The sequence below is a fragment of the Crassostrea angulata genome, chromosome 3 (assembly GCF_025612915.1).
Source record: "Crassostrea angulata isolate pt1a10 chromosome 3, ASM2561291v2, whole genome shotgun sequence".
NCBI lineage: Eukaryota > Metazoa > Mollusca > Bivalvia > Ostreida > Ostreidae > Magallana > Magallana angulata.
In genome coordinates this window covers 47,005,678-47,031,690 of record NC_069113.1, presented here as the reverse complement: position 1 = coordinate 47,031,690, position 26,013 = coordinate 47,005,678, and the positions used below count along the sequence as shown (strand labels likewise).

At 35.3% G+C, this 26,013-nt stretch overlaps 1 protein-coding gene across 1 annotated transcript; it reads right to left on the bottom strand.

The window, feature by feature from the left end:
- Positions 1-166: 166 nt before the first annotated feature.
- Positions 167-25,516, bottom strand: LOC128177360 (adenylate cyclase type 10-like). The gene is made up of 32 exons (XM_052844048.1): positions 24,791-25,516; positions 22,596-22,787; positions 21,269-21,406; positions 20,923-21,069; positions 19,968-20,173; positions 19,700-19,775; positions 19,285-19,569; positions 19,083-19,165; positions 18,538-18,688; positions 18,411-18,442; positions 18,158-18,276; positions 17,911-17,987; positions 17,322-17,558; positions 16,496-16,652; positions 15,906-16,098; positions 15,652-15,723; positions 15,257-15,537; positions 14,525-14,780; positions 12,026-12,170; positions 10,862-11,335; positions 5,595-5,712; positions 4,996-5,191; positions 4,731-4,838; positions 4,341-4,504; positions 3,751-3,898; positions 3,541-3,623; positions 3,311-3,429; positions 2,910-3,006; positions 2,460-2,575; positions 1,084-1,204; positions 717-912; positions 167-590 (listed from the first exon to the last, which is right to left on the bottom strand). The coding sequence occupies exons 1-32, from the start codon at positions 24,813-24,815 to the stop codon at positions 222-224; spliced, it is 5,181 nt and encodes a 1,726-aa protein (XP_052700008.1). The 5' UTR covers positions 24,816-25,516; the 3' UTR covers positions 167-221.
- Positions 25,517-26,013: the final 497 nt, after the last annotated feature.

Sequence of the window (26,013 nt, the reverse complement as noted above, 5' to 3'; positions counted from 1 at the left end):
TAGTGCCGCAAATACTCATTGCCTTTACGTCCAATAAAATCGTAAAAAGCCGATCATGTACATGTAAAATAATCCATTTCTTTCGTGAATTTTAAATAAAAATTTGAAACATTTCACTTGTACAAATCACGTTTTATTAAAACATATTTCTAAATTCAGTCTTAATACATGTATACAATTACCAGGACGCTTTGCATCACATATGTTAAATACGTATGTGATCAAGTAATTGAATTATCGGGTTGTTGCTGCATTGACTCCATCTCTCTGTTGACAGTCCGGGGTACTATGGGCCAGGTATAAAGGTGAGGCCCCTTTGGCCTCGGTGTCCAGCAGCATTGTGTTGTCTCACTAACATCCGTCCATTGATCAGATAAATCCACCTTCTCTATCCACACTCGACGGTGTCTTTCCACCCAAGCCAATTCAAACAAGTTGCCATGTTTCTCAGCAACCTTCCTAGCTTTCTTCAAATACCACTTTGCGAGACATTTGGATTTCTTCAGCATACAATAATATGCCTTAAGGTGATAGTATCGTGGTAACATTGATGTAATTTTGTGGCAACCGATATAAAGCCTCCTTAGATCCTAAAAGAAAAATGTACTGAATTTATGAGTTCACTGAGAAACAGTTATGGCAAAAGGAAGGCAAAAAGGCAAAGATTCATTCTGTGAGATAATGATTTCGTATCCCAGTGCTGGAATCTGTCTTACCCTGGTAATTTGTCTCTTCATTTGATCCAATGCGCTATGGGATTTTGTCACTCTGCACGTATTCAGAGAAAGCAGCATGACTTCAATTTTACGTGACAAAGCGTAAAGAGAGAGAAAGGACACAATTCTTGTTTCAAACAATTCCGAATAATCGAACCAAACTTGCGCGGATGACCATCGGCCTTTCCGTGAGAACCTACGCAAAATAAAAAAAAGAGAGAGAGACGCACTGAAATCCATAATGGTTGACCAAGAATGCGTAAAGAAATTGACGATTAATACAGAACACAGTTTTCAATAAAAAAAAAATCAACACGTTCTTCAAACTACTTGATACGATGAGTTTACAGATGGTACAAGTACTCACCAGACAGCGATTGTCATGGCAAGAAAGAGACGGGGGACATATTCATTAGTGACGGCATCAAGCGATCGGAGGTAATTAGTGACGAAGTCCAGACAACACTGTACGGACTGTAGTGGGTAATCTAATTTAAGGAGAAGAGAACAGAGGAAATTCAGAATACTTAATCGCATTAAGACTGCTGAGATTGCTTACGGAAGAACGTTATTTGTCCTGAGAATACTTAAAGTAAAATTACCCTAGTTTTTTTTTCGTTTTAAAAATGTAAAACACCAAAGGTTGGCCAATAAGAGACAAACACTGTGAACAAATTATGTTTTTAACCCACAGGGATTAAAGAGATATTATCCCAATTTGAATTGAATTTTTTTAAATCCAATTCTTTTTAATGCAGCCTCTTTCTTACATAAACCGGTATATTGCTTTATAGAAGAATACTAATCTAACCAGCACGAAATGTGATAAACACAGAATCTGTTTAATTGGGACTGTCATTACTTGGAAACAGAAAAAGAAAAGTTTAAATCATGACCAGGCCCTTTTAAACCTTAACCATACACCAGTGCTTTAATTTCTTTTCCTTCTTTTGTCATCCTTAGTACTTCTCACAACAAATTTCAAAACTGTGCATGAGTTTATCATTCCTGAAAGCTTATTCTGTGGTCTTTCTTCGTGAATGTTTATCTTTAAAAACCTCTTACTTGAACACACTAAAACAAGCTCATAATTTTCAAGCATATATGTAACTTGGGGCAGTTTTGATGCACGGCATCCTTTCCATGTTTACTTAATGAATGATAATTTCATTGTATCGAGATAAGCACCTAATTACAGTCATTTTTTGTAATTTTCGACTCCCAATACTTCTTTATTAATCCAATTATTGTCGTTAGAACGGTGATAATAAAAATAATCAAATAAATGAAATTTACATGAACGTTATCTGGAAACGTTCATACTCTTTGAAAAAAAAAATAAGAGTTCAACTTCACATCTTTTAGAGTTCTCTGCTTTTCACTTTAAAATCTTTTTTTTAATTAAAAAATTAAACAAGTGCAAACTATAAATAAAACTTTTCTTGCAATTTATACAAATTATAATTTCGTACTGAAAAAATAAGTTTTACGTACGCATGCAAGCGTTTCTAATTACGTTTTTTTCTAATGCAGTCTCTCATAAATATGTCAATGATTGAAAATATTGTAAACATGTTTTTAAAGAAACCAGTATTTTAATAGACAATGACTACAGGACAGTTGCGTGGTTTTATTTGTCAAGATACGACGAACTTGATATTAGGCTGCATAAAAACATCAGTGCAATGCAATGGCGATGGTGTTGTTTTGATAAACTATATTTCACGCGACGTGTAACACTACCTCCGTTGAGTATCCTTTCCATACAGAATGTGTAGTACCAGGCCCGGAGAATCCTACCGTCTGAGTAACAGATAAACGATCGCAGCCTCTGTAGGAACTCGGAAAATTGATCATTTCTGTAATCAGACCAAAAAACAACAACATGCAACCCTGCTACTTCAGACTGAGACCAGGGAGAATAATTTTGTGTTAGAGTGTTATATAATTGCTCTTGAGATCTACGAGTTCATAGGATGCACACTCGAACACGTGCTAGCTGGTTAAATCAAATAAATGTCTAGCAACAATCAAATTACAATGCATGAAATAAATAAATATCAACCTTTATATTGAATAATAAGTGGCATCGGTAAGAAGTTACAGTTAGAAATACATCATATTTCGATGATGATAACACAAGCACATTACGTAATTCTGAAAACGAGGCGAGGGCGGATTGATTGTACAGACCTAAGGGTAAGTATCAGACAGCAAGCCAACACAGGGGAGACCACCAGTCCAATATCCTGATTGTTCAACCTGTCACAGACCTCGTATGCTCCCGTACCTATTTATAGATTGATATTATTGACAATCGAACACATCTCAGATGGATAAATCAGTCAAATGACAATGATTTAAATATATGATGAATGAAAATGGAACCAACGACTATAATTCAGAAGAATATTGTTGTTGTGAACAGTGAAGTGAAATTCATAAAAGGTTTCTTTCGTTGGTCTTCAAATTATTATACGTCAGAAGACAAAATCAAACATTATAGGTACTGGTATCACATTGTATGGAAATAACATTATATTGAAACACTGTATTTAAGGTAGCTTAAGAACAATAACAAAACGATATCTTACTGGATGAGAGGGCTTTTTTCAGGTTCCCCGAGTTAAGATGGTTGATTGCCATATCTGTATACATGCTTGCCAACATGATCAGATCACTTGGACTCAATTCCTTGTGTCTCGATGCACAACTGAAATCAATCAAAAGTTGCATAATGAATATAGATATAATACAGAACACAAGTGTTCTAAAGGTTTGCATATTTTAATTCAAAACAGACAATTTATTTTTGAACGCCTACATTTCAAACAACTCTGCCTTTAGTTTGTTCTTCGTGTGTTCAATTTTGCAGAATTTCATAAGTGCAGAATACGATTCCACAACCTGAAATGAAGAAGCGGCAAGCTTATATCAAGCATGTACATGTAAGAAGTACATCTTTTGATAAAATTATGACAATGAATTCATCTACACAGCACCAGATCCTAAGTTAGGATGGTAGGAATGATACCTGATGAAGATGACACGTTCTCCCTGTGACCTTTGTCATCTGTTGAATGGTCGTCAGGAACGCTAGACTGGTGTTTCCGGTCTCCCTATACAGCCACTGTAAATCCGACAGGCAGTAACCCTGCTCCAATGTTTTATCTGTGGCGAGCCTGTAATTCATCCAATTCGCATTAAATAAGAACACTTATTAAAAAACGAATTTTCTTTTTGTTTCTTTATTATATTAATCTGATGTTACTTCTTCTTATATTGTAACATATAATGTATGTTTGCTAGTTATTTTCATACAAAAAACAAAAACAAAAGTGGTATTCAAATTTGTAAATTCAATTGGCATACGTGATTTAAAGTTTTACAGTTACTGTAACCGGCATTACTGTAAGGTATTTAAATTTCCGTGCTATTTTTTCCACAATATTCTTCTTTAAATGATAATAGAATAATTGGTGAATTTGGAGACAAGGGTTCTACTTGCATTTGGTTTAATCTGAATGTTTAAGCGTGTACTTAAATACGCTGACAAGATTGCAAGCTATTTTATTACAGCTAAATTAGGTACGTTTACAGTATTTACAGCTGACAATGACACACCTTCTAGTAAGGGGAGAATTACGGAGAGCCCGTAAACGTATCACGGCTCGGACTGTAGACCACCATATTTTTACAGCAGTGATGGGTTGATGGATTCCCAACAGCTTCGCGGCGTGTCGCAGCCATCTTTGGGCCCCTTCTAAATCTCCAGAATAATAGGAAATCTACGTGAAGGAGAAATTTTGTAGTTAAATAAATCACATGAGAAGTTACATGGTTACGCAATTTTCCGACGTTGTAATGAAATTAAATCTAAAAAATATGCAATTTTCTAAACCCAATGTGATTTATTTTAATTGTGATCGAAAAATCAAAGATTCTCGTGAGGATGGTACAGCTGCTCAGCAATTAAATAGAATGTAGGAAGGGAGAAAAGTCAAGTCAGTTCACCTTCCCACGAATTCGGGCAATTTTGGACAGCCGGGAGACATCATTGGTAAATTTCTTATCGCTTATCTCTTGCAATAATTCATCTACAGTATCCATGATCTCCTTTGCCTACAATGCACGCAAAACATTGTAAAATGCAAATATAGTGATTCACTTTCCCGACGATTTTATTGTATTTTTATTTGTCTTGTTCTAATCAAATGTGCCTTATAAGGTTTATTAGTCATCGAATACAGCCAAAAAGTATATATGAATAAGACATTACTTTCTCCGCATCTTTGAGCAGTATGACAGCAGCTGCGTGTTCGAGAAGCACTTCTACCACTAGTTGCGAATCCTTAGCAGCGCGCATGTGCCGTGCCATCTCTTGGTACAGAGGGATTAATATCTTCACAAGCTCACCAATCTTCTGATGACCGTCGTCCAACTGGCAAACTGCTTTTATCAATGGGTCTATGTCCCTGGATGAAGTCAATGTGTAAACCTTTTATATTGATAATGTTGATATGACATGAAAACGACCGGATTAATTTTTTTGTATTGGATTTGGGACGTTTTATTGCTCGCTAAGGAATTCTGTCTGTGAATGAACGGAGATTCACCCATGATGCGGACAGCTTTAAATATCAATCAAGACCACTTGTTTGATATACAAGTTTGGTATTATCTTGGTGCACGCACCAGTGATAATTATCAAAAGGTAATAAACAAAATGAATACCAAAAGGGATAAATTGTTAGGGATTGTCATGGTTTACCCCGTAGCCATTACATATTTATTATTGGTATCTCCTTTGTCTCTAGCAAATGTACAAATCATATTACATCGATAATATACGACATATCAACATGGTGGATTTCTTACTCTTTCGGAACACATAGGCCTCCCCGTCTTCTCATTCTCGGAATGTTTTGATCCTTATCATCCAAGTCAACTGCACAGACTTTACTGGTTCTCCTAAAGAAAAGAGAATGGCGTCTTGCTGGAAAAGGAAATTTCGGATCAAATATAGACAGCTTTAGATATAATGAGATTAGCAGTGATTGACAATTCAATTATACGATAGAGAAAGGAAAAACCTCGGAAAGCAAATTGAATAGAGTGGAAGAGAGATTCAGTGTTAGTATATGATAATAAAACAAGATTATTCAATGGAATACTATCAATAATCATGCAGAGGGTCCTATATAGAATTCTATGTCTTATACAATAAAATATATACATCAGTTTGTCCAGAGGAAAACGTTTTCAAAACAGTGTACATGTAACTAAAATGGCTCCAAATATACACTATACGTATATTAAGGTCATTCTTTATCAGAAAGTTTACTTTCATCACAAACATACATGTACATGTAACAACCCTTTTCTATGACTCTTTTTCAGTGCTTTTAAATGATTTCCTGCAATTTAATGATTTTTCAATTTCTTATATCAAAGTCATAAGTCCAAAGATAAAGATTTAACCAAACAAATGTATCACTTTAAAGACTGATATGCTCTGTATAAACTACGAAAGGCACAATGGATCGGATAAAATTTCACCAATTGCGAAACATAATATTCTGGAAGATAATACAGATGTGAACAATTTTATGACAGCTCGAGTCTAAAGTTTCACCGTTAGTTAATAATGATTTTGAAAAATGATAAAATTAGTTTAGTTATGAACATGCAGATTCAAAATCGATTTGTTTGTATTAAAGTGGAAGAAAAGCAAAGGAGAAAATGGAAAAGATTGTAAAGCAAGCTAGCTGAGTTCTATACGTACTACCACAGAGTTCAGGTGTTTTGCTTTGTCTTGGTTTTGGTTACAGTACATATCCACGGTGGTAGTTTTGCTTCATCGTAAACTGAAATTGAAACTTAATATGCGTTCCAAAATTTGGATTATTTTAAGTTCAAAGATGTTGAACATTAATTTACAAATACAGTTTGCTTTCTGAATTTAATGTAAATATCTTAAAATAAGTTCAGCGATAGCAGCAATGCAAGTAATATTGTAAGTGGTAGAACAAGATTTTTTAATTTTTCCTGTTTTAATATTCATAATGGCTATGCTAAACATTGGGATATCCAAATGCATCCAAATCATTAATGTCAGTTGTCAAATATCAAGCGAGATACAGAGTTAACATTTCTTTGCCATTATGTGGACATGGTTTTTGTTAATATATGTTGTATTTTCTATATAGTAAAAGCTTTGTTTTTCATATTTTTTTTCTATCTGCAGGTTCCTTATTCTTTTAAATCTTAAACATAAACAGTCAGCTCTGTATCTTATTTGTAGATTGACAGCTGAAGTTAAAAATTGTCTGACCATTTAGAATGCCTTAATAAAGCATTGTATATAATTTTGACAATGACCTTGTAAAAGATATCGACGATGTATGTATGCAATGAAACCTTTGGGTTATCAGTTTAGCCGGTAAATATCATACATATTTAATCTAAGTTTAATAAAACAACGAAACTCGTGTCGCACAAGTTTCGTTGTTGTCTTCAAATGAGTTTTTTAAAATCATCAATATTAAAAAATTTCTAAGAAATTCGCGTCTCTTCAATTTTAATTTTTTTCTCAGTTGTGATAGTGGTTTTAATATCCATTACTTTAATTGAGTTAATGCAAATGCCACTGCTGTGAAGCTCTTCAAATTTGTTTAGAAATCATCGTAAAATTTACTTTTTAAGTACATACCACCAGAATATGGTTTTACATAGCATTGTCTTCAAAAAGGAGTTAAACGAGAGGCCCAGGGGCCACATCGCTCACCTGAGCAACAATTGCCTTAATTCTGATCAAATTAGCATTACAGTATCAAAATATCTTGACAACTAAGTACAGTAGATCTTGTTAAAAAATAATTGAAAATCTGCCAATTTTTATCCACCTCTTATACCAAGCCCCTTTTGTTGTTGTACCTGTAAGAAGATTTTTCTCTATTCCTATATACCCCCCCCCCCATTTCGTGGTCCCACTTTTCTCTAGGGAATCATGGTTTCATCAAACTTAAATTTGCATAACCTGTGCTTTCACACTAAGTACTGGGTTTTGGACCGAAAACTTTCCCAGAATATTTTTAAACATTTTCTCTACATATTCCTATGTATAAATTCAAACCGCCATCACGGCCCCGCCCAACCACTAGGGACTGTGATTTTGCAAACTTGAATTTACACTACCCGAGGATGCCTCTTCACAAGTTAAAGCTTTTCTGGCCAAATAGTCTTTAAAAAGATTTTTAAAGATTTTCTCTATATATTCCTATGTAAAAATCCATCCCCCATTGTGGCCTCACCCTACCCCTGGACTATTATTTAAAGAAACTTGAATCTATACGATCTGGGGATGCTTCCATTCAAATTTGGGCTTTCCTGGCCTAATAGTTTTGAGAAGAAGATTTTTAAAGATTTTCTCTATATATAAAAATTTATCCCCCATTGTGGCCCCGCCCTACCCCCAGGGACCATGATTTGAACAAACTTGAATCTACACTATCTGAGGATAGTTCCACGCCCATTTGAGCTTTCTTGGCCAAATAGTTTTTAAAAGAATTTCTTTTATAGATTTTCTCTATATATTCCTGTATAAAAATTTATCCCCCAAGGGTGGCCCCACCCTACCCCCAGGGACCATGATTTGAACAAACTTGAATCTAAACTACCTGAGGATGCTTCCATTTTAATTTGAGCTTTTCTGACCTAATAGTTTTTGAGAAGAAGATTTTTAAAGATTTTCTCTATATATTCCTATGTAAAACTTGATCCCCCTATTGTGGCCCCACCCTTCCCCCGGGGACCATGATTTGGACAAATTTGAATCTACTCTACCTGAGGATGCTTCCATTTTAATATGAGCTTTTCTGGTCTAATACTTTTTGAGAAGACGATTTTTAAAGATTTTCTCTATATATTCCTATGTAAAACGTCATCCCCCCCTATGGTGGCCCCACCCTAACCCCGTGGACCATGATTTGATTAAAATTGAATCTACACTATCTGAGGATGTTTACACTCAAATTTGAGCTTTCCTGGCCTAATAGTTTTTGAGAAGAAGATTTTTAAAGATTTTCTCTATATATTCCTATGTAAAACTTGATCCCCCTCTTGTGGCCCCTCCCTACCCCCGGGGACCATGATTTGAACAAATTTGAATCTACTCTACCTGAGGATGCTTCCATTTTAATATGAGCTTTTCTGGTCTAATACGTTTTGAGAAGATGATTTTTAAAGATTTTCTCTATATATTCCTATGTAAAACGTCATCCCCCCCCCTATGGTGGCCCCACCCTAACCCCGTGGACCATGATTTGATTAAAATTGAATCTACACTATCTGAGGATGTTTACACTCAAATTTGAGCTTTCCTGGCCTAATAGTTTTTGAGAAGAAGATTTTTAAAGATTTTCTCTATATATTCCTATGTAAAACTTGATCCCCCTCTTGTGGCCCCTCCCTACCCCTGGGGACCATGATTTGAACAAATTTGAATCTGCACTACCTGAGGATGCCTCCACACAAGTTTAAGCTTTTCAGGCGGAATAATTTTTGAGAAGAAGATTTTTGAAAAATACCAACAAATTTTCAATAATTCTCAATTATCTCCCCCTTTAAAGAGGGCGTGGCCCTTCATTTGAACAAACTTGAATGCCCTTCACCTAGTGGTGCTTTGTGCCAAATTTGGTTGAAATCTGCCCAGTGGTTCTTAAGAAGAAGATGAAAATGTGAAAAGTTTACAACGACGACGACGACAACGACGACAACGACAGACAACGGACAGAGCTCACTTGAGCCTTTGGGTCATGTTAGCTAATAAAAGACAACATAAAAAAATTTTGCCTGCTTGACATACAAGAATTCCCTTTGAGTTTTGAAACTTTTATTCGATGCAGAGGTATATCTCAAATATCATCAGGTTACACATATACTTAAAACGATATATATTCAAAAAAGAAGACAATAATCTGAAGTAGCGGTTATCTCCATTGGTGAGTTTCTATAACCAGTATTTTAAAAATAGAATTAGTTTTTCACTTCTCACAATTGTAGATGGAGTTTGAATAAACTGAAAAAATACCCTGTTAACTAACTATTGGACTTCTTTTTATAAAAACATATACTTATGTTAAAAAACTCCATCATAGACCAAAAAAAATCATTTTCCAAATTTGTAAGAAAATTGTAACTCTCTAAACTCATAAGACAAACAGAAAACATAATCATAAGGTAACAAAACGTTGAGTATTTTTTTCTTACATCTCAATGAAAACCTTTGTTTAATGTGTTTCACTGGATAGATCTGGTAAAACTAGCAAAATCGAGATAATATCAGCGTGACTTGACCAAGTTTGGAGAAACACAAACACATATTGCCTCTTCCAGGTATCAAAGAAGGCATTCCAACGGGACAAAAAAGGCGGCACCGCCAACAGCTTGCTAACACATTCTTATTATCAAATTTGTCGGTGATACTAAATTCCCAATACCTCATATGCGGTATTTAAATACTTTGATTTGATGCTTCTTAGCGGTTCTCTTTTTAAATATTTCGTCATATTGAAACCTTTAACATATTTATAGAAATGATAAGGTTGAAGAAGGAACATCACTGGAATACCCTAAAAGTCTTTGACAGACACAATAATTTTTTGTACTTTGTCATGTAAGAGTAATTCATGTACTTGGACATGCAATATTTGTCTTCCAATAATTTTTGACGTTCAACTAGTTTTTAAATGATAATTTTGAAATGCTACAAAGACGTCAAAAATATATCTTTTTGTCATTCTTGCAGTAAATCAAGAAATCCTCTACTACTTGTAATCCATGCAAGATTCAGTTTGGTGTCCTCCAAATTTTTAACGTTTTCTTAATTGTAAAACAAAGAGACATATTCATCGTACACAAATAAAAGACGGACACGAAGTCAGCAGATTAAGACACAAGTCAACAGCACATCGAGTAAGTAGTATTGTATAGTAGTTGTATGCAGCTTTTGGAGCTCTCCAACGTTGTCAACACACGAAGTAACAAAACTGAAAGACTTGGGTAAGACCTAACACTAAACTGGTATCACAAGTTTCAATCTATCACTGATATTTTGTGCACGATGTCTTTTATCTGATAGATACCTTGCTTATTGTCCAGACTGTCTTTTGGCTTTCGGTAGAGGAGGTAGTACGGAATTCTCTTTCGAATCTCATCGGCCTGATTTTCGAGATATTCAACAGTTTTATTATGCAGATCTAATCTCTGGCTTTCCATTAAAATGTTATACGCTGTCTGCTGTAACAAGTTATTCTTGAATCGCATAACATTACAAAGATCTGCATTATAATCGTCCTCCATCTTCGGACAGAAACAAGCTTCTGGGTGCAAACCATTTGATTTTAACAGTAGCGCCGCGCGGCCGGTCGGAATATTGGCACACTCGAAGATACCAATCTGCTTGAGGCGCTTGAACGACTTCCGAGCTTTGACACGCTGTACTTTTGGTAAGATGTATTCTATCATATCTCTTGGGAACGTTTGTCCCAACACAGCAGCACATTTCACAATTAGTTGTTCCGATGCCCTCATGGAGTCGAGGCGGGCAATGATTAGCTCTGCAAAAGAATCAAACTAAGTGCTATTTGTCGATGGAAATTAAATGCAAACTTATGTATTTCTCTGTAGATTCTGAAGAGATGTTATTTATTTTGTTCGTGCTCTCGGGATTCCACATTCGGCCAATCTTTTGATTAAATCTTGAATTGGTTCGAACAAATAACAAGAAGCAATTATCTCTATTTGAGAATGTGTTCACCAGATTCAGCCACTGTATTTTGAATTGCCGTTACTTTTTAAAAATTACTAGTACTCCAATATGAAAAATCAATCAATTAGATAAACATGTACAGTTTCAGTGGAAAATAGTTATTATATACAAAATGTTGAACTTCGATATCTCGAACCTCGATATCTCGAATACAATGGATAAGTCAAAGTGATTTTATACGTCCCAACCACTTATTTTACCCTCGATATCTCGAATACTCGGGTATCTCGAATTAATTTTTAAATAGTCCCATCTAGTTCTCGATAACGAAGTTGGGGTATTTTACAGAAGAAAAAAATATGCATGTTACATATTATACTACTTGAAATATTCATTTGTCTATGCATGGTAAATCTGTATTACTTGTAGATGAGGCTTTTGGGAACTAAGCAATTTAGAATTGTTGCCGTTTTTAAAATATATGATAATTTCCTTACTCAATAACATTTTTCTTAGTGTGATATAAGTAGTTTGATACCTTTCATGATAAGCGGGACCTCTATATCCTTTGGGTTGACAAAAGGGGAAAACATTGCAACTTTCACTTTTGGTTTATTATTTTTGATGGAGGTCAAGCAATAACCCAGCAACATTCCCGGTGTTGGCTGATTCTGTCTGTTAACCTGCAAAAATCATGTATACTATATTAAACTATGAGTCCATATATATACTAGTAAAAGAATAATGACTGTAGCTTAAACAGGAAAAGCTTGGCTCCTGTAAGATTATGTAAATGTTAAATGCCTACTCAAAATAATGGTTTGGAAGCATCGTCCAACAAGGGATATTATTGGACTTGTTTTATAGTCTGAATAACTAATACTCATTTCCTTTGTATCCTTCTATGAAACAGCCAATTATAACTTGAAAACCAAGCCAGTAATGAATATATTGACAGTGTTTGATGACAACACAAATTCTATTTGCTCTGTGGGGTTAATTTGGTTAGACAAATGCAAAGGATATAAGCATCCGGGTTAGTTTCAGAATCCAGCATGGATTTCCTTCACATGATATAGGAGTTTGAAAATAAACTACTTTCGTTAATTGTTAAACATTTAAAGAGAGTGCAACTTGAATTTGTTGTGAACTCCCATCATCGAGTGGTCGTTTGTCCGACTACAAATTCTTCTCTTTTTATTTTTTTGCATATAATATTCTGTTACGTACACCATTTGATTGTGTATATTTAGCGTTTTTGGCGGAATGCAGCTTTAATAATTCGCTAATTCAAGTTCATCGCCGTCATGCACATTCATACAACACGTTTACAGAAGTTTGATATTTGTTGAATAGTTAATGTCTTACATAAAGAAAGAATACTTATATCATTTTTGATTTCATTTTTATCAAATAAATTTACGTTCCATCTAGTTTTGATTGCAGCTATACGTCAGTTGTCTGACTGTGAACGCCTCCAGTGGTGTAGCTACATTGAAGCACTATAATAAGCACGTGCTTACATTCTTTCTGAATTTCAAATTTTAAAACATTTCTTTTTTTCATTGCAAATTCCGACAACCTCAAATTAAAACTGCGTTTGTGCCGCAAGCTTTCCCGAAGCATTCTAAACTTGTTTTTATACATATACATGAAGTATATAATACAGTTTTCGAAATATTAATATTGACTGAGTCACAAGTTAAAGATTTAAATCTAGACTATACGAATTCACAAATATGACCATCATTACAATCGACTGATCAGCGCTGCATTCCGTATCAAAATGAATAGAGGGAACACTGCTTTTTCAGAAGAAGTTTAGGTAGAGGGGGAGAGTTAGTTAATATATTACTTTAAAAAATCAGAACATAGTTACCGTAAATGACAGCGCATTTTCCCTAATTAGGCAGCATATGCCAGCTATAAAATTGCGTGGGAAATGTTGCACCAATAATAAAAAAAATCTATTTAATCTATTCAAACGTCCCACTTTCACCGTGTTGTCATGCGTGGCTGACTCGTATTAAACAAAATCTCTGAATTAGTTTTTTTTTTGGATTTATTTCATTGATTCTTTTGTATCTGTTGATTTGCGTTTTGTTTTTCAATTTCTTTGATTTTTTGTTTGAAGGTATTTGATGATATGTAGACAAAAGGAAAAAAGAAATTATAAAAATTGTCAATACTATTACTGCCGACCTAATTACACCCCACGCAACAAGTTGTTAGGGGTATAGTGTTTTTGACCGGTCCGTCCGTTCATCCGTCAGTTTTTGTTTTTAAAGCAAATCAACCACTGCACGGAATTCCGTAATTCTTGGTATGTATTTAGGACACAACGTGCAGATGCGCTTATCACTGGAGAATTCTGATTCCATTATTTTTATCCATTTATTTTTTTTTTTTTTTTTTTTTTTATTTTATTTTTTTTTTTTTTTTGCAAATTTTAGCACTTTTGAACGTTTAAACTTTGTTTTTCTTAACTTGTTAAGAATTTTGTTGTTGTTAATACATGTACAAAGGTTGATCCAAAAGTAATGTCACACTATGCATCGCGTTTCACACTGGCTCTGTATTTACCATAATGCATTAAAATTTTCAGATCTGAACTGAATTAGGTAGATATCTCAAAGCACAAGTTTTTGTCACTTTACGTGGATTTTTCACAATTTTATCGCATCTGTGACATTATTTTTGGATCAACCCTCGTAGATTTGCATTCTTGAAGAAAGATTTCATGTGATGATTTTTGGGAGTCAAGCTCGTTTTAAAATCAAATTATTTATGTATCAAATGCATACCCTGTCTTTATTTATGTGTAGCATTGTCACGTAATGTGAGAGCGTGGGATATATGAGCTTACTAACTTTTTCTTTCATTGAAAAAAGTGCTTAGCTTCTGGGGTAATCCTTCAAAACCCCCGGCTTACAAATATGTTGACCCCAGCTGCGCCACTGAACGCGCCTCCTCACCTCACCTCCTCACCTAACCTTTTCGTAAGGCCCATCACTGAACGCGCGCCTGTATAAATTACCTCTTCATCCTGCACCCTGAATGATGAGTTGACCCTGTTGTATTCGATCTGATCGTTGTCGTTTTCATCCAATACATCCTCCAAGCTGTGGTCAGAGAAGACCTTCTTCAGCTGTGCTGCATTGGGGGCTATGGTGTTTTCCCTCATCGTGGACGACCCGTCATCATACGTCACAATCAGCTGTTTCTTCTCCGTCATATCTATTAATAGTTGCTCACACCAGTATGGGACTCCTTGTGTCCGCTCACGTAACATTCTAAAATAGATTTTAAAGTTAACACTTATTAGTTCAAATTAATTTAGTTTGTACTATAATTATATAGAAAATCCAAAATCATTTTGTTTCGAACACCACCAAAACGTTTACAGTTCTTGAAACGCATATACAACATTCGCAAAAATATATACGGAATTCAATTAGTTCCAAGAAATATAAATATGAACACAGTAGAATATTTCGTTGCCATTGCCGATTTAGAAAGATTGAAATCTTATTTCCGAAATGAGTGATCCTTATGAACAAATAGGATCTGATAAAAAGGCGTGTTTTCACTTTATATTTTACATAGGATATGAACTATGATTTGAAAAGTTCTAATTTTGAAAGGTATTGCCAAGTGCTAAATAATTGTTAAAATATACATGTTTAGTCACTGGCACTGCTCTAGAATTCACAGGGTTTTTTTGTATTTTGTATTATCGGTTAAAGAATCAAAGCAAATACAAACTTACGCCTCGAGTTCAGACGGAATCCTGACCACATCCATGATCTGACAGGCCAGCGCCGGTAAGTGACGGGTGTCCAGCACCCCGAGGTCAATCACCCGGACGTTGGGACTGTCCATGTATTGCTCCGCGAAGTCACACGGGGGCACCTCCACCGCCGCGGGACGAGAGGACAGGACGATCAGTACCCCCCTCATCTCCCTCAGCCAACACAGGAACCTCCAGGACAGGGTGTCCACATTCTGGGCATCATCCACCAGCACCAACACCGGCTGTCTGGCCGTGCACTGTTTGTATAATTATAAGGCTAGACTGGTTTTCATGTAACAAGTGGGATTATTATGGAGATTTTGGCAAATATCTAAAGGTTGCATTTTCTACTAGTCGATAAAGCTTTTTACCTTTTCAATGATAATTTTTAGAATTTTTGGAAGATCCCCTTCTCTCTCAGTTATTCCTTTTGGCTTTTGGTACTGTAATATTTCAGAGAGTAAACAAATGAGATATGCCTGTTTATCTACATGTTCAATTCATACAAAAGCACCGACCAGTGAGAATGTACTGGATACAATAACGTTGAAAGTGAGACATTTATTTTGTGTAAAAATACATATAACTGAGATCAAGCTATCTTTTGAAGAGAATACGCAATTACCGCTGATCCTTGGATACTGTTTAGAAGATAAAGTTTGGAATCTAGGTCATGGGAAGCCAGGGCGTTCATGATTTCCGGTTCCGTGTCTATGCGATCCGAGAACTCGGATGAAGAAAGCATCACTTGGAAGATGTAGTTACTGAGACAATTGGAGATGTGTAAATGCTGGAGTCGGAGAGCGCCGGAAATAACACTACACGGGAAAAATGGAAATGTAAAAATTATTAGGCGTTTAATTTTTCATCTTTGTAGAAGTTTATTGCTTCAAACAATATTTTACTGCGTTTACGTACTGTGGAGTCATAATCGTGGCGGCTAAATTCTCGGGGATACCGCGGGCACCCCTCACCCACAAATTTACAAGATCGTTATTCAATATTATTTAATATAATTCCACAAAATAACGTCCCATTGAACCTGTGGAAATAATCCATCAACGAAAATTGACCCCAAAATGATTTCAATCCACAGTTTCATTTGAATGAATTTCATAAGACATTTTTTAAAAAGAATGTTAATTAATAGTCTCAACTTTTATTAAGAGAGTGGTGTTTATTGAAGTTTAGTGAATTTTAACGCCATCTACTCACTTGACATTCTTTGTCTCGGCCAAGCGGATGAAGTGGTCCAGTAGGCGGGTCTTGCCGATCCCTGAGGCCCCGCTGATGATGTAATGATCCGGGTACTCCTGTCCACTGACCAGCCTCCTTAATTCATTGTCTATCAGCTCTATCTCACTCTCTCTACCTGAGTAAAACACATGCATCCACATTTTTAATTATGTGCCGTTTATTATTTGAAGTTGTAATTATAGATAGTGACAGTAATACTACTTAAGTATTACAATCCTGTAGCACTTCAGCTTGTTGCGCAGATGAATTAAAAGAGTTTTCTATCAGGTATACATAGCTGGATGGTCGTGGCCATTTTTAATCTCCTTTAAGGTACCTCACTACACATAGACTCATACTTTTTAAGACACTACGTCACAAGATGGCGATTTAAATGTTTTGTTAAACTGTTTATATCGTTCCATTGGGTTGTATATTGTCGTGGTTAAAATATTGGGCTTCTGAACCTCAGACCATGCGTTCGAATCCCCCTGGAGCATTTGTTCATGTTTACTGAATTAAATTTTCAAAAATGTAGTTTTTCATCCAAATTGCACATTTTTTTTACCCGTTTGACTTAAATACTTCTTATCCATTATGATATCTATCACAATCAAGTAACTTTCTGCTGATTTGAGAAAATATTTCAAGGTGTAGTGAGCCACCTTAAACGAAGAGCTCTGTCTAAAGATGCTGGAAAATATTAAAAATCTAGACCTACAATATTTTAAGGTAGGTCTGATGGGTATTCTGTTGAGCCTCCTTAACGTAATTAGTGTATGTCAGGTAACTAAACGTTTGTTACCTAGCAGTGGAAACTGGAACAGTGGTATCTTTGCCACGGCCTGGGTGGAGGTTTCCGACGACTCCACGTATTCTCTGATGACCCCCACGTTCTGTAGGCCCTTCATCCTTTTGGCCCCCAGAACCCGGAAGTTGATGGCGGGGAGGCGGGACTGCTGGAAGGTCCGCTCCCCACAGGTGACCTTGTTAGGGTAGTGCATCATCAGCCGCGCCGCCATGTTTACCTTTCTTCCGATGACTATAAAAATGATTAAATTCAAATTTAGCTTTTGCTAGTTTCAATTTTTTTTCATATAAAATCACACAATAAAACTAAAACGCGTTATTTAAACTTCACTAGGATATGAAATTGGTTTGTCTCCTGATCAACATACGTCATTCTTAAACAGATGTAAAAAGAGTTTTTTTGTTTTTGAGGATTTGATCCTATACAAACATCAAATCCTAAAGAAATATCAATATATTTTGACATTTTGCAATCAACTGGGGGTTGAAACTACGCGTTTATGGTGTTCTATATTTTATCAACAAAATATGGGTTGCGTACATAGTATGTGAATACTAGTAGTTCCAATAATTGGCTGGCGTACCTGAGTATTCGTGACGATTTTTGTTTCCGACTACCCCGCAGAATGTCCCTCCTGTTGTCACGCCAATAGACACAGAACTGGAACGATTGTAAGTTCACCATTGTTTATTGCTTGGAGTGCTTTGTTATTTAGATTGTTATGTCAAGAAAGACAACTTCTTAATGTACGTGTATAAGTACATTGTAATTGTATTATAACAAGTTTATTGATTTGGAATATTTGGTTGAAAAATTCTTATGCAACATACCTGACTCCAGCTAGTTTGTCCAAAATACTCTTCATTTTATGTGAACATATTAGAGCATGCGCACAATCTTTTTCATGTTTGTACCCAGGAAGTCCAAATATTAAAAGGAAAGTGCAGCCCTTTATAGGAAGAAATAAAACACAATTAAGTGAACAATTAGAATTCTATAACGATATCAAGTCAATGGTTACAATCCATTTACAATAGTTCAGCATTACTTGAGAAAACATGAAAATGAATATGGTTTACTAACCTTGTCAAAGAAGAACACTTTATTCAAACAACCTGAAAGAAAGAGGAGATAAATTAACAATTTTGTTGTTGTCAATGTTGTTGTCCTTTAATACTTTTTGACTTGTAGAACAATGAAAGCTACCTACCGTGCATGACTTTGGACTGGCGGTAAACCACTTCGAACACGTCCTGTAGTAGCTTGGTAGTGTCTTGCTCTTCCTTCAGAATCAAGTTCATGAAAACCACTGTGACGTTTCTCATTTCAGATAAGTACTCCAATGGCTGATTGTCATCCAGCTGTGAACATTAAAGATATACGTGTTTATGTATTTTACTTATCATATTGTTACTTGCATTTCGAGATGAACTACCACAATGGTTAAAAATATGCGTACCGTCTCCCATGGCCAGTCTTGCCAAAGTATACTAACCGTGTGTCCAATCATTGAAATTGGCCGTTTTCATGAATGTTTTCTATATCATTAATTTTGAAAACAGGCATTCGATAGTTACATAAGTATGTTATGATTTACGCGATTGATAAGATTTGGAGTTAAACATGAAAACGAGAAAAATTCAGCAAGTTGGTCCAGAGTCAATGTTAGCATAACCATGCTTGGCCTTGGTTTTCCGACGACGATGTTGTATACATTGTAAACTGAATTTCACCAATCATTATTTGTAAAATTACCTTTTTCAACACTGGATGTAGAATATATAAGCGTAGACATTCATCCAATCGCATCTCTTTTACAGTTTTTACAACACTGCGCACTGAAATATAATATATAAACGTAGAATTTATAATGGTTAGATTTTTAATTCTTTCTTTGCATTAAAGAATAATTCACGAAATATTTGTTTTATTTCATGAAAATAAAAAAATCAATTACACTTGTTAAGACCCATTTTTGGCCGTCCCGGTCGAGCGTGACTTTCCTCGCCGTTCTCGTATATTGTACGGTGAACTGGTTCCGAGTGTCTCCGACTTGATGACGCAGTAGGGGCGGGGCTTGTGTCCTCGTTGCTTGTTTCGTCATCATTGCTCTTGGAAGTGCTTGCGTCATTGACGATGGGGATTGGTTTGGTGAACAATGACTTTGACGCGCCCTCAGAAAAGGCGGTGGCTGCTGTGATACCGGTGATAGCTACGCCCCAGTCTCCGCCCATTTTTCTCCCTAAATGTCATACATTTGTATAAGTATATAGGACAAATTTGTATCAATACAGAAAGTTGCAACAAACCCCTTTTTCTCCATGTATATGAAATAGTTATTGATGACGTTCTTCTTCAATGTTTGAACTTACTGCGCATGAACCACAGTGGCCCGTCTCTTTGCGTTTCCGCTCGGCTTGACCTTCGTGGCCTCCAAAATGAAAGAATCTAATGGATACGAAAAATTAACTAAATCTCAAAGCAAAAGATTGTTCACATGGGTTGCAGATTTATTCATAATACCATTTCTGTATAGTTTCATGACTGCATTGAAATTGATAAAAAGTTGTCTTGTTCATTTCTTCTATTATTTTCAAACAAACTTAAGCTCATAAAACTGTTTATCCACTCTGTGCCTACCCTTGCATGCTGTTGGTCTTCGAGTAGTTCGTGGTTGTAGAGACTCTGTGTGCACAGTTCCCAGGCCGTGGGGGAGAGAACGATGTGACCCGCCCTACAGAGGTGTTCCGCTTCGTTGACTTCACGGATGGCTGGTCCTAGTTCCACGTACACCCTATACTCGTCATTACCAAGGAATGTCACGGACATTTCTCCGGCTGATACACCTACACGACATAATGAAGCAAAGATATCGGGAAGTTAATGGCTGTGTGCTGAATGGAACCACTAATGGACGAGTTAAAGGGCTGTAAATTATAATGAATTAGGAAGTGGACATGCGTCCTTTGAAAAGATACATATCAATTAAACACGTTATAGGTACTTGAATATATCCCCAATGAGAAATGGCGTTTTCTATTTCAAGTTTCATAGCTATTTAGAGTTTCAAATCACCACTTGCCATGTTTCACTGAGTCAAATATATATCTTAAAACAATTCAGCTCAAGTACATTCACTTCAATATTCATGCCTGTAGATTGCTCATTCAAATTAAGAAAAGTTGGATTATAGGTTACTGGCACAGGGATTATGTAAATCATATACAATGTAATAAAACAAAGGTACTTCTCTTCTCAATTCGTTTCCTCTTAGATGATTATAAAGATTACATACAACGGCGCAATCTAAGATCTTCACGTACATAAACTATGTATTGATATGTATCTTTTTGCACGAGGTATTTGAAATATAACTAGAATTTGCTCGTGCACAATATATGAATTTTGATACAAAAGATAAAGAATAACTAGAATGTATGATTTTTATGTCTACAAAATTAATACAGATCCTATCTAAGGAAAAAATCCGGAGCAAAACAAAAAATGTTATTAAATTTATGATTCTTTTGGAGACAATGTTCGGCAAATGTGGCCGGCTTTTTGTCTTTTAATGAATATTTATGATAAACGTTACCCATTTTGACGGTGAGAGTGACCCCTATATCGGTCTCCCAGGCGCCACATCTGTCCTGGATGTTTAGACAGCACTTGACCACTTGATCCACGGTAGCATTCAATTCGGTGTCATCGTTAACTCTCCACACAGCAAGAATAGCATCGCCTGTAGAATGGAGCACATAACAATGGAGAGAGAGAGAGAGAGAGAGAGAGAGAGAGAGAGAGAGAGAGAGAGAGAGAGAGAGTTGACGGGGGAACATGGTTTTGCAGTGTGTCCTGTACCCCCTTAATTCAATTCAATAAATCTAGCTGTTTACGATTTAACTATCAAAATATATGTAACAATAGCCATGTATAATAACCTGCAAATTTCAGGACATCCCCCTCCGATGATAAGATATTCTCCACTATTTCTCCCAAGTAATCATTCAGCGTTTTGGTTAATTGGTCGATTCCCGCATTCTGCATGGCACCATATTTCTCGCAAATTGCGGTGAAACCTGCATATAAAGTTCTACCATTGATTATCGTTTACCTATAAAAACCCTATATATAAGAGTTATAGGTCCATGCATATATAAATACACATGGCATAATTTGACATGTATATGAATGCAAAGTTTTAAATTTTATTCTAATTGGGTTTGATTAGGAAACTCGCGGATTAAACATGCCTTTTAATACAATAACATCTTTTTGAAATTAACACATATTGCTTGTAATTTGTAAAACAATCTTTTCTTTTCACAAATCAAACTATCATTTTGTTAAATAGAAAACTTGTGTAGGAATGTTTGTAATTTTCTTTTCCGTGTCAAATATTAAACTAAACTTCCAAGCCATTGATCACGTGACTTGCGATAAGCCACTTACTGATGGATAAATCATAATTAGGATTAATCTGATTATAAGCTTAGGGGACTTTAAATAAACAAACAATAATCTGTTTTTCAAAGAAGGCATGCATGTTGTTCTTTTACTCATCAATTGACTTCAATCAGACTTGTGATATTGTTTTTATGGAAGCCCTGTCTTCAGTTGTCTTCAAACATATTAAAACTATCATATATCGCAAAGCTATATGAAAACACCGTTCAAGGCCGGGCTTAGATAGGAAGGTTGCCTTTTGTCATAAAAATACTTAAAATTTAATTCAAATCTAAAATAAACAAAATATCCAGCTGAAATAGATTCATGAATTGTTTGAAATTTGAGCAAAAGGACAAAGTTGGCAATTTAAATGATCTATAATAGCTTACTCCCGCGCAGTACGCGCGGCATATTGCAATATAGCTTTGTCGTATATGCTCTTGAATTTTGTCAGGTGTTAAAACAAAATATGGAAAGATAATAAAAACTTCATAAGACGTTGTTATTGTAGAAAAATGCAGATACATTGTAAATTCCATTTTTTTAAACGATGAAGCAATACGTCCCCCAAAAAGTATAAGACATTTTTTGAGCAAATAGAACAGTGTGTAAGGATCAAACAAAGGAAATAAAAAGTTATCCATTCTTGTCGGCCTGTATCAGGTTGGTCATATTGCGATGACAAGCATTTCTTGTTCTTCATTTCTAAGCACCGTAATCCATCCTTATATATATCTAAACTTGTGTACTATTTGTACTAGAACCCGCGGTACCAGCGAGATTGTTTTATAAAGAAATTAACAACTTTGTCAAAATAACCTGAAATGTCGGCAAACATCAGCACTGTTGTGTAGGAAGTTGTCCATGGCAGTGCACGTGAGTGATTGGCGAACGTGACAATGCCAGGCACGTGCGGGGTCAGCTTTTTGAGGGCCGATTCTTCCTCTGGGTTAGGCGCTAGTCCCTGGGCTTGTCTGATCAACTGAATTATCTTAGGGGTGCCTTTCCGATCTTGAATTTAAAAAAAATGTCAATTAGTTTTAGCCATTTGTCTTACATGTACACAGACGCAATGAAGGAAAGTTCACAATTGAATAAAAATAAATCAATATATCGGAAATTTACATTAGTTCATGTGCACAACAAACAATTTTCTACTTTGATTATACAAACAAGAAAGTGAAATTCACAATGATGAATCAATTGTTTTATACAGTACGAATAGTTCATGGACACAGTAAACAATTAAAATGTAAATATTTTGTGAATTTCAAAAGTTCGTTTCATCGTTTGTCCTTATCATAGTGAGGATATTCATATTCATAAAAATATCTAATACAAGCATTTGAGTAGAGTTGTATTCCTGATAATGTTGCGGTCATTGTCCTTGGTATTCATGAGCTGTTTGTGAAATATATGATGTGGTTATATAAACCTATTATAAATGTGTATTCTGAAATATGATGCCATAAAAGATGCACGCCGTGTGAAAATTACACGACGTTTTAAAATTTTTCCCTTGTAACATCTGAAAGTTGTTAAGATATATTTTTGTATTGAATGTAAATAACGTTTATACATATATATGTGTATATCCTGTTCCTTACTTTGGTTTGATTGCATTAAGAGAATTTCAACGTCCCTTTTTTTTTTATTCGGCTTTTCCCCTTTCTTTATGGCTGAATGAAATCGCATTATCAAAAGTAATCAAAATGTATTTTATGACTGTTTGTGTAATTAAGTTTCAAAAGGAAATACATACAGGATTTTCCTCAACCCCAATCTTAAACCCTGATTTTATGCGTTATCTCCGGTATATAATTCAAAGTTAATGACTTGGAAACGTTGAAGCGATCGACAGACATATGTGTATATATTGGCATCTTTTTAAATCGTACAATAAATCCGCTAATTTTAGACTTTATGAGCTGGTGGTGGAGTCTTATTAACCAATCGATGACCCCCTGAACCTTTGGTTGTAAGAGGACACCTCAAAACATGCGACTTTTGGCACAATACATGTACAGCGATCTAGAAATCTGATAAACCCAAGGTTATTCTGACTGTATTCAAATATTAGTTTACATTTTGAACCAAAACAAAGATTGTTAAAAATGTATAAAAATATCAATAAAGATTTTATCTTATATAAACGACTGTAAAGCAAACTTAAAGCATGTGATTTTTAAAATGATTTTATAAAAATGTATGAAATACTTCAAAAAGGGTTTTTTGTCTTATGAAAAACGACTAGATAACAAAATTCTGCGCGCTCTCGTGCGAAGAATAGTCAGCCACATGTTTTTTTTTTATTTACAATTGCGTCGGAAAAAATTTAGTCGCCCGTGATTTATTTGTATATGTCTGATCTTCTAAACAACTCCTATATATACTTACTTCATCTATAGTAAACAACAACTAATCAAGACTAAAGATGAGTTAATAATAAGATTGCTTTAGGTCTCAGAGAGAGAGAGAGAGAGAGAGAGAGAGAGAGAGAGAGAGAGAGAGAGGGCTTGACGAATGCAACAAAAGGTTTTAGTTGTTAAAAAAATTGGCTTAGCACAAATTTGAATACCTAATTAAAACGCTTTCATAAAAATGTCTTACACTGATTATCAACAAGAAGAACAAAATACTATTGGAATTTAAAGCCTCCTTTGACATGTAGCTTTCTTAAGAATGCATGGTCTACGACAAGACAATGTTAACAGAACATACAAATATATTATAGATATTAAAGGAATAAAGCTCTGTGTATCAACGCATTACAGAAAACACACGCGTTTTAAAATGCATGTAAAAAATGTTTACTACGAGTAAAACACTACAAACAAAATTAATTAACTTAGAGATGGGGAGAATATAAGGCATGAAATAAGTATATACTGCTGGATCATAAATACAGGCTTATAAGTAAAATCCATAACAGATCATTCTAACAAACTTTGCTGCCGTATGTCCGGTCAAATAAATAAATCGTCAGTTAATAAAGTCACTAAACAATACCTTACCTGAATTATCTAGGGAGTCTTCCATACATGTAGACCTATATATCACATAAACCGAGAACTTGGATCCCTAAACCGCACGCTGTCAGCGAAGGCAATAAAACAACACAGTATTTAAAAAGGTCATTTGAAATCAGTAGGCGAATCCCATGAAGTCCTTGAGTAAATTCTTGAAGGGGTGCTTAATTAACTATGGAAACATCAGGTTTTATTTACAAGTACAGACAACTCCAAATCCCTTAATCTTGTCCTCTACTACATAGCTACCTAGCAAACAGTTGTAGATCGATGGTAACTTTTTGATCTGGATTTTTAATTTTCAAGGCAAACACTGCGTAACTTTTTGTTTTGAATGTAAAATTCAATCCATCAATATCCGTAGCTATATAGAACACTTCCTTTCCTTGAATTTTTTTTTATAAAATCCACATTAATCTTGATTGAGCAGTTGAGTATTTGAAACACCTAATACGTATATATGACCTATATGCGCATGGGTCTGCATCAGGCGCATTGTATATTTATAGAGGACCCTACAGGACACAGCGAAGCGTCATCCATTTCTCTCTCCTTTTCGCTGACCGCAGGGGCTTCACCACCCATTATACAGCCCCGAGCCGCTCAAAAAATAGCTGAGTCCGCTGATTAATTGTGTAGTGAACACGTACAAAACAATCTCTTGTTTTAAGAAATCGTGAATTCCGAAATTTGGCCCATTTTATCTATTTCTTTGGAGTTCATTGTGAAAGAAAGGCACACATGTTCAAATTACATAAGATATTGATTTTTAGTCAGGTATCGAAATTGGTGGAACTTTACAGCGTCAATTTTATTTCGTAAGAATTTACGATTAAGAATTCGTAGAAAACAGTTTGATATATGACAAGGATATCTACTAGTATTCTTACTGGCTGTGAGCATATAGCTCCCAGTAGAACTTATTAGGTAATTAATAGATAAGATGCCATTAGATGTTTGATTGAATAGAGATGCTATCTACTTAGACAAATAAGTGGTGTAATAAAATTGAGGTTTAACTGTCAGCATGTAAGTGTCAAAAGCGTTGAATAAGATGTTTTCAAATTCTACACAATAGAAGTACTCTTTCTTCACAAATAAAACACACAGTAGCTACTTAAGAGTGAAATAATATCTCTAAAATTGCATTTATTCTGGTTCCCCGTAATTGTTGTTTGAGTTTTTATGTGCATGGATGTATGATCAAA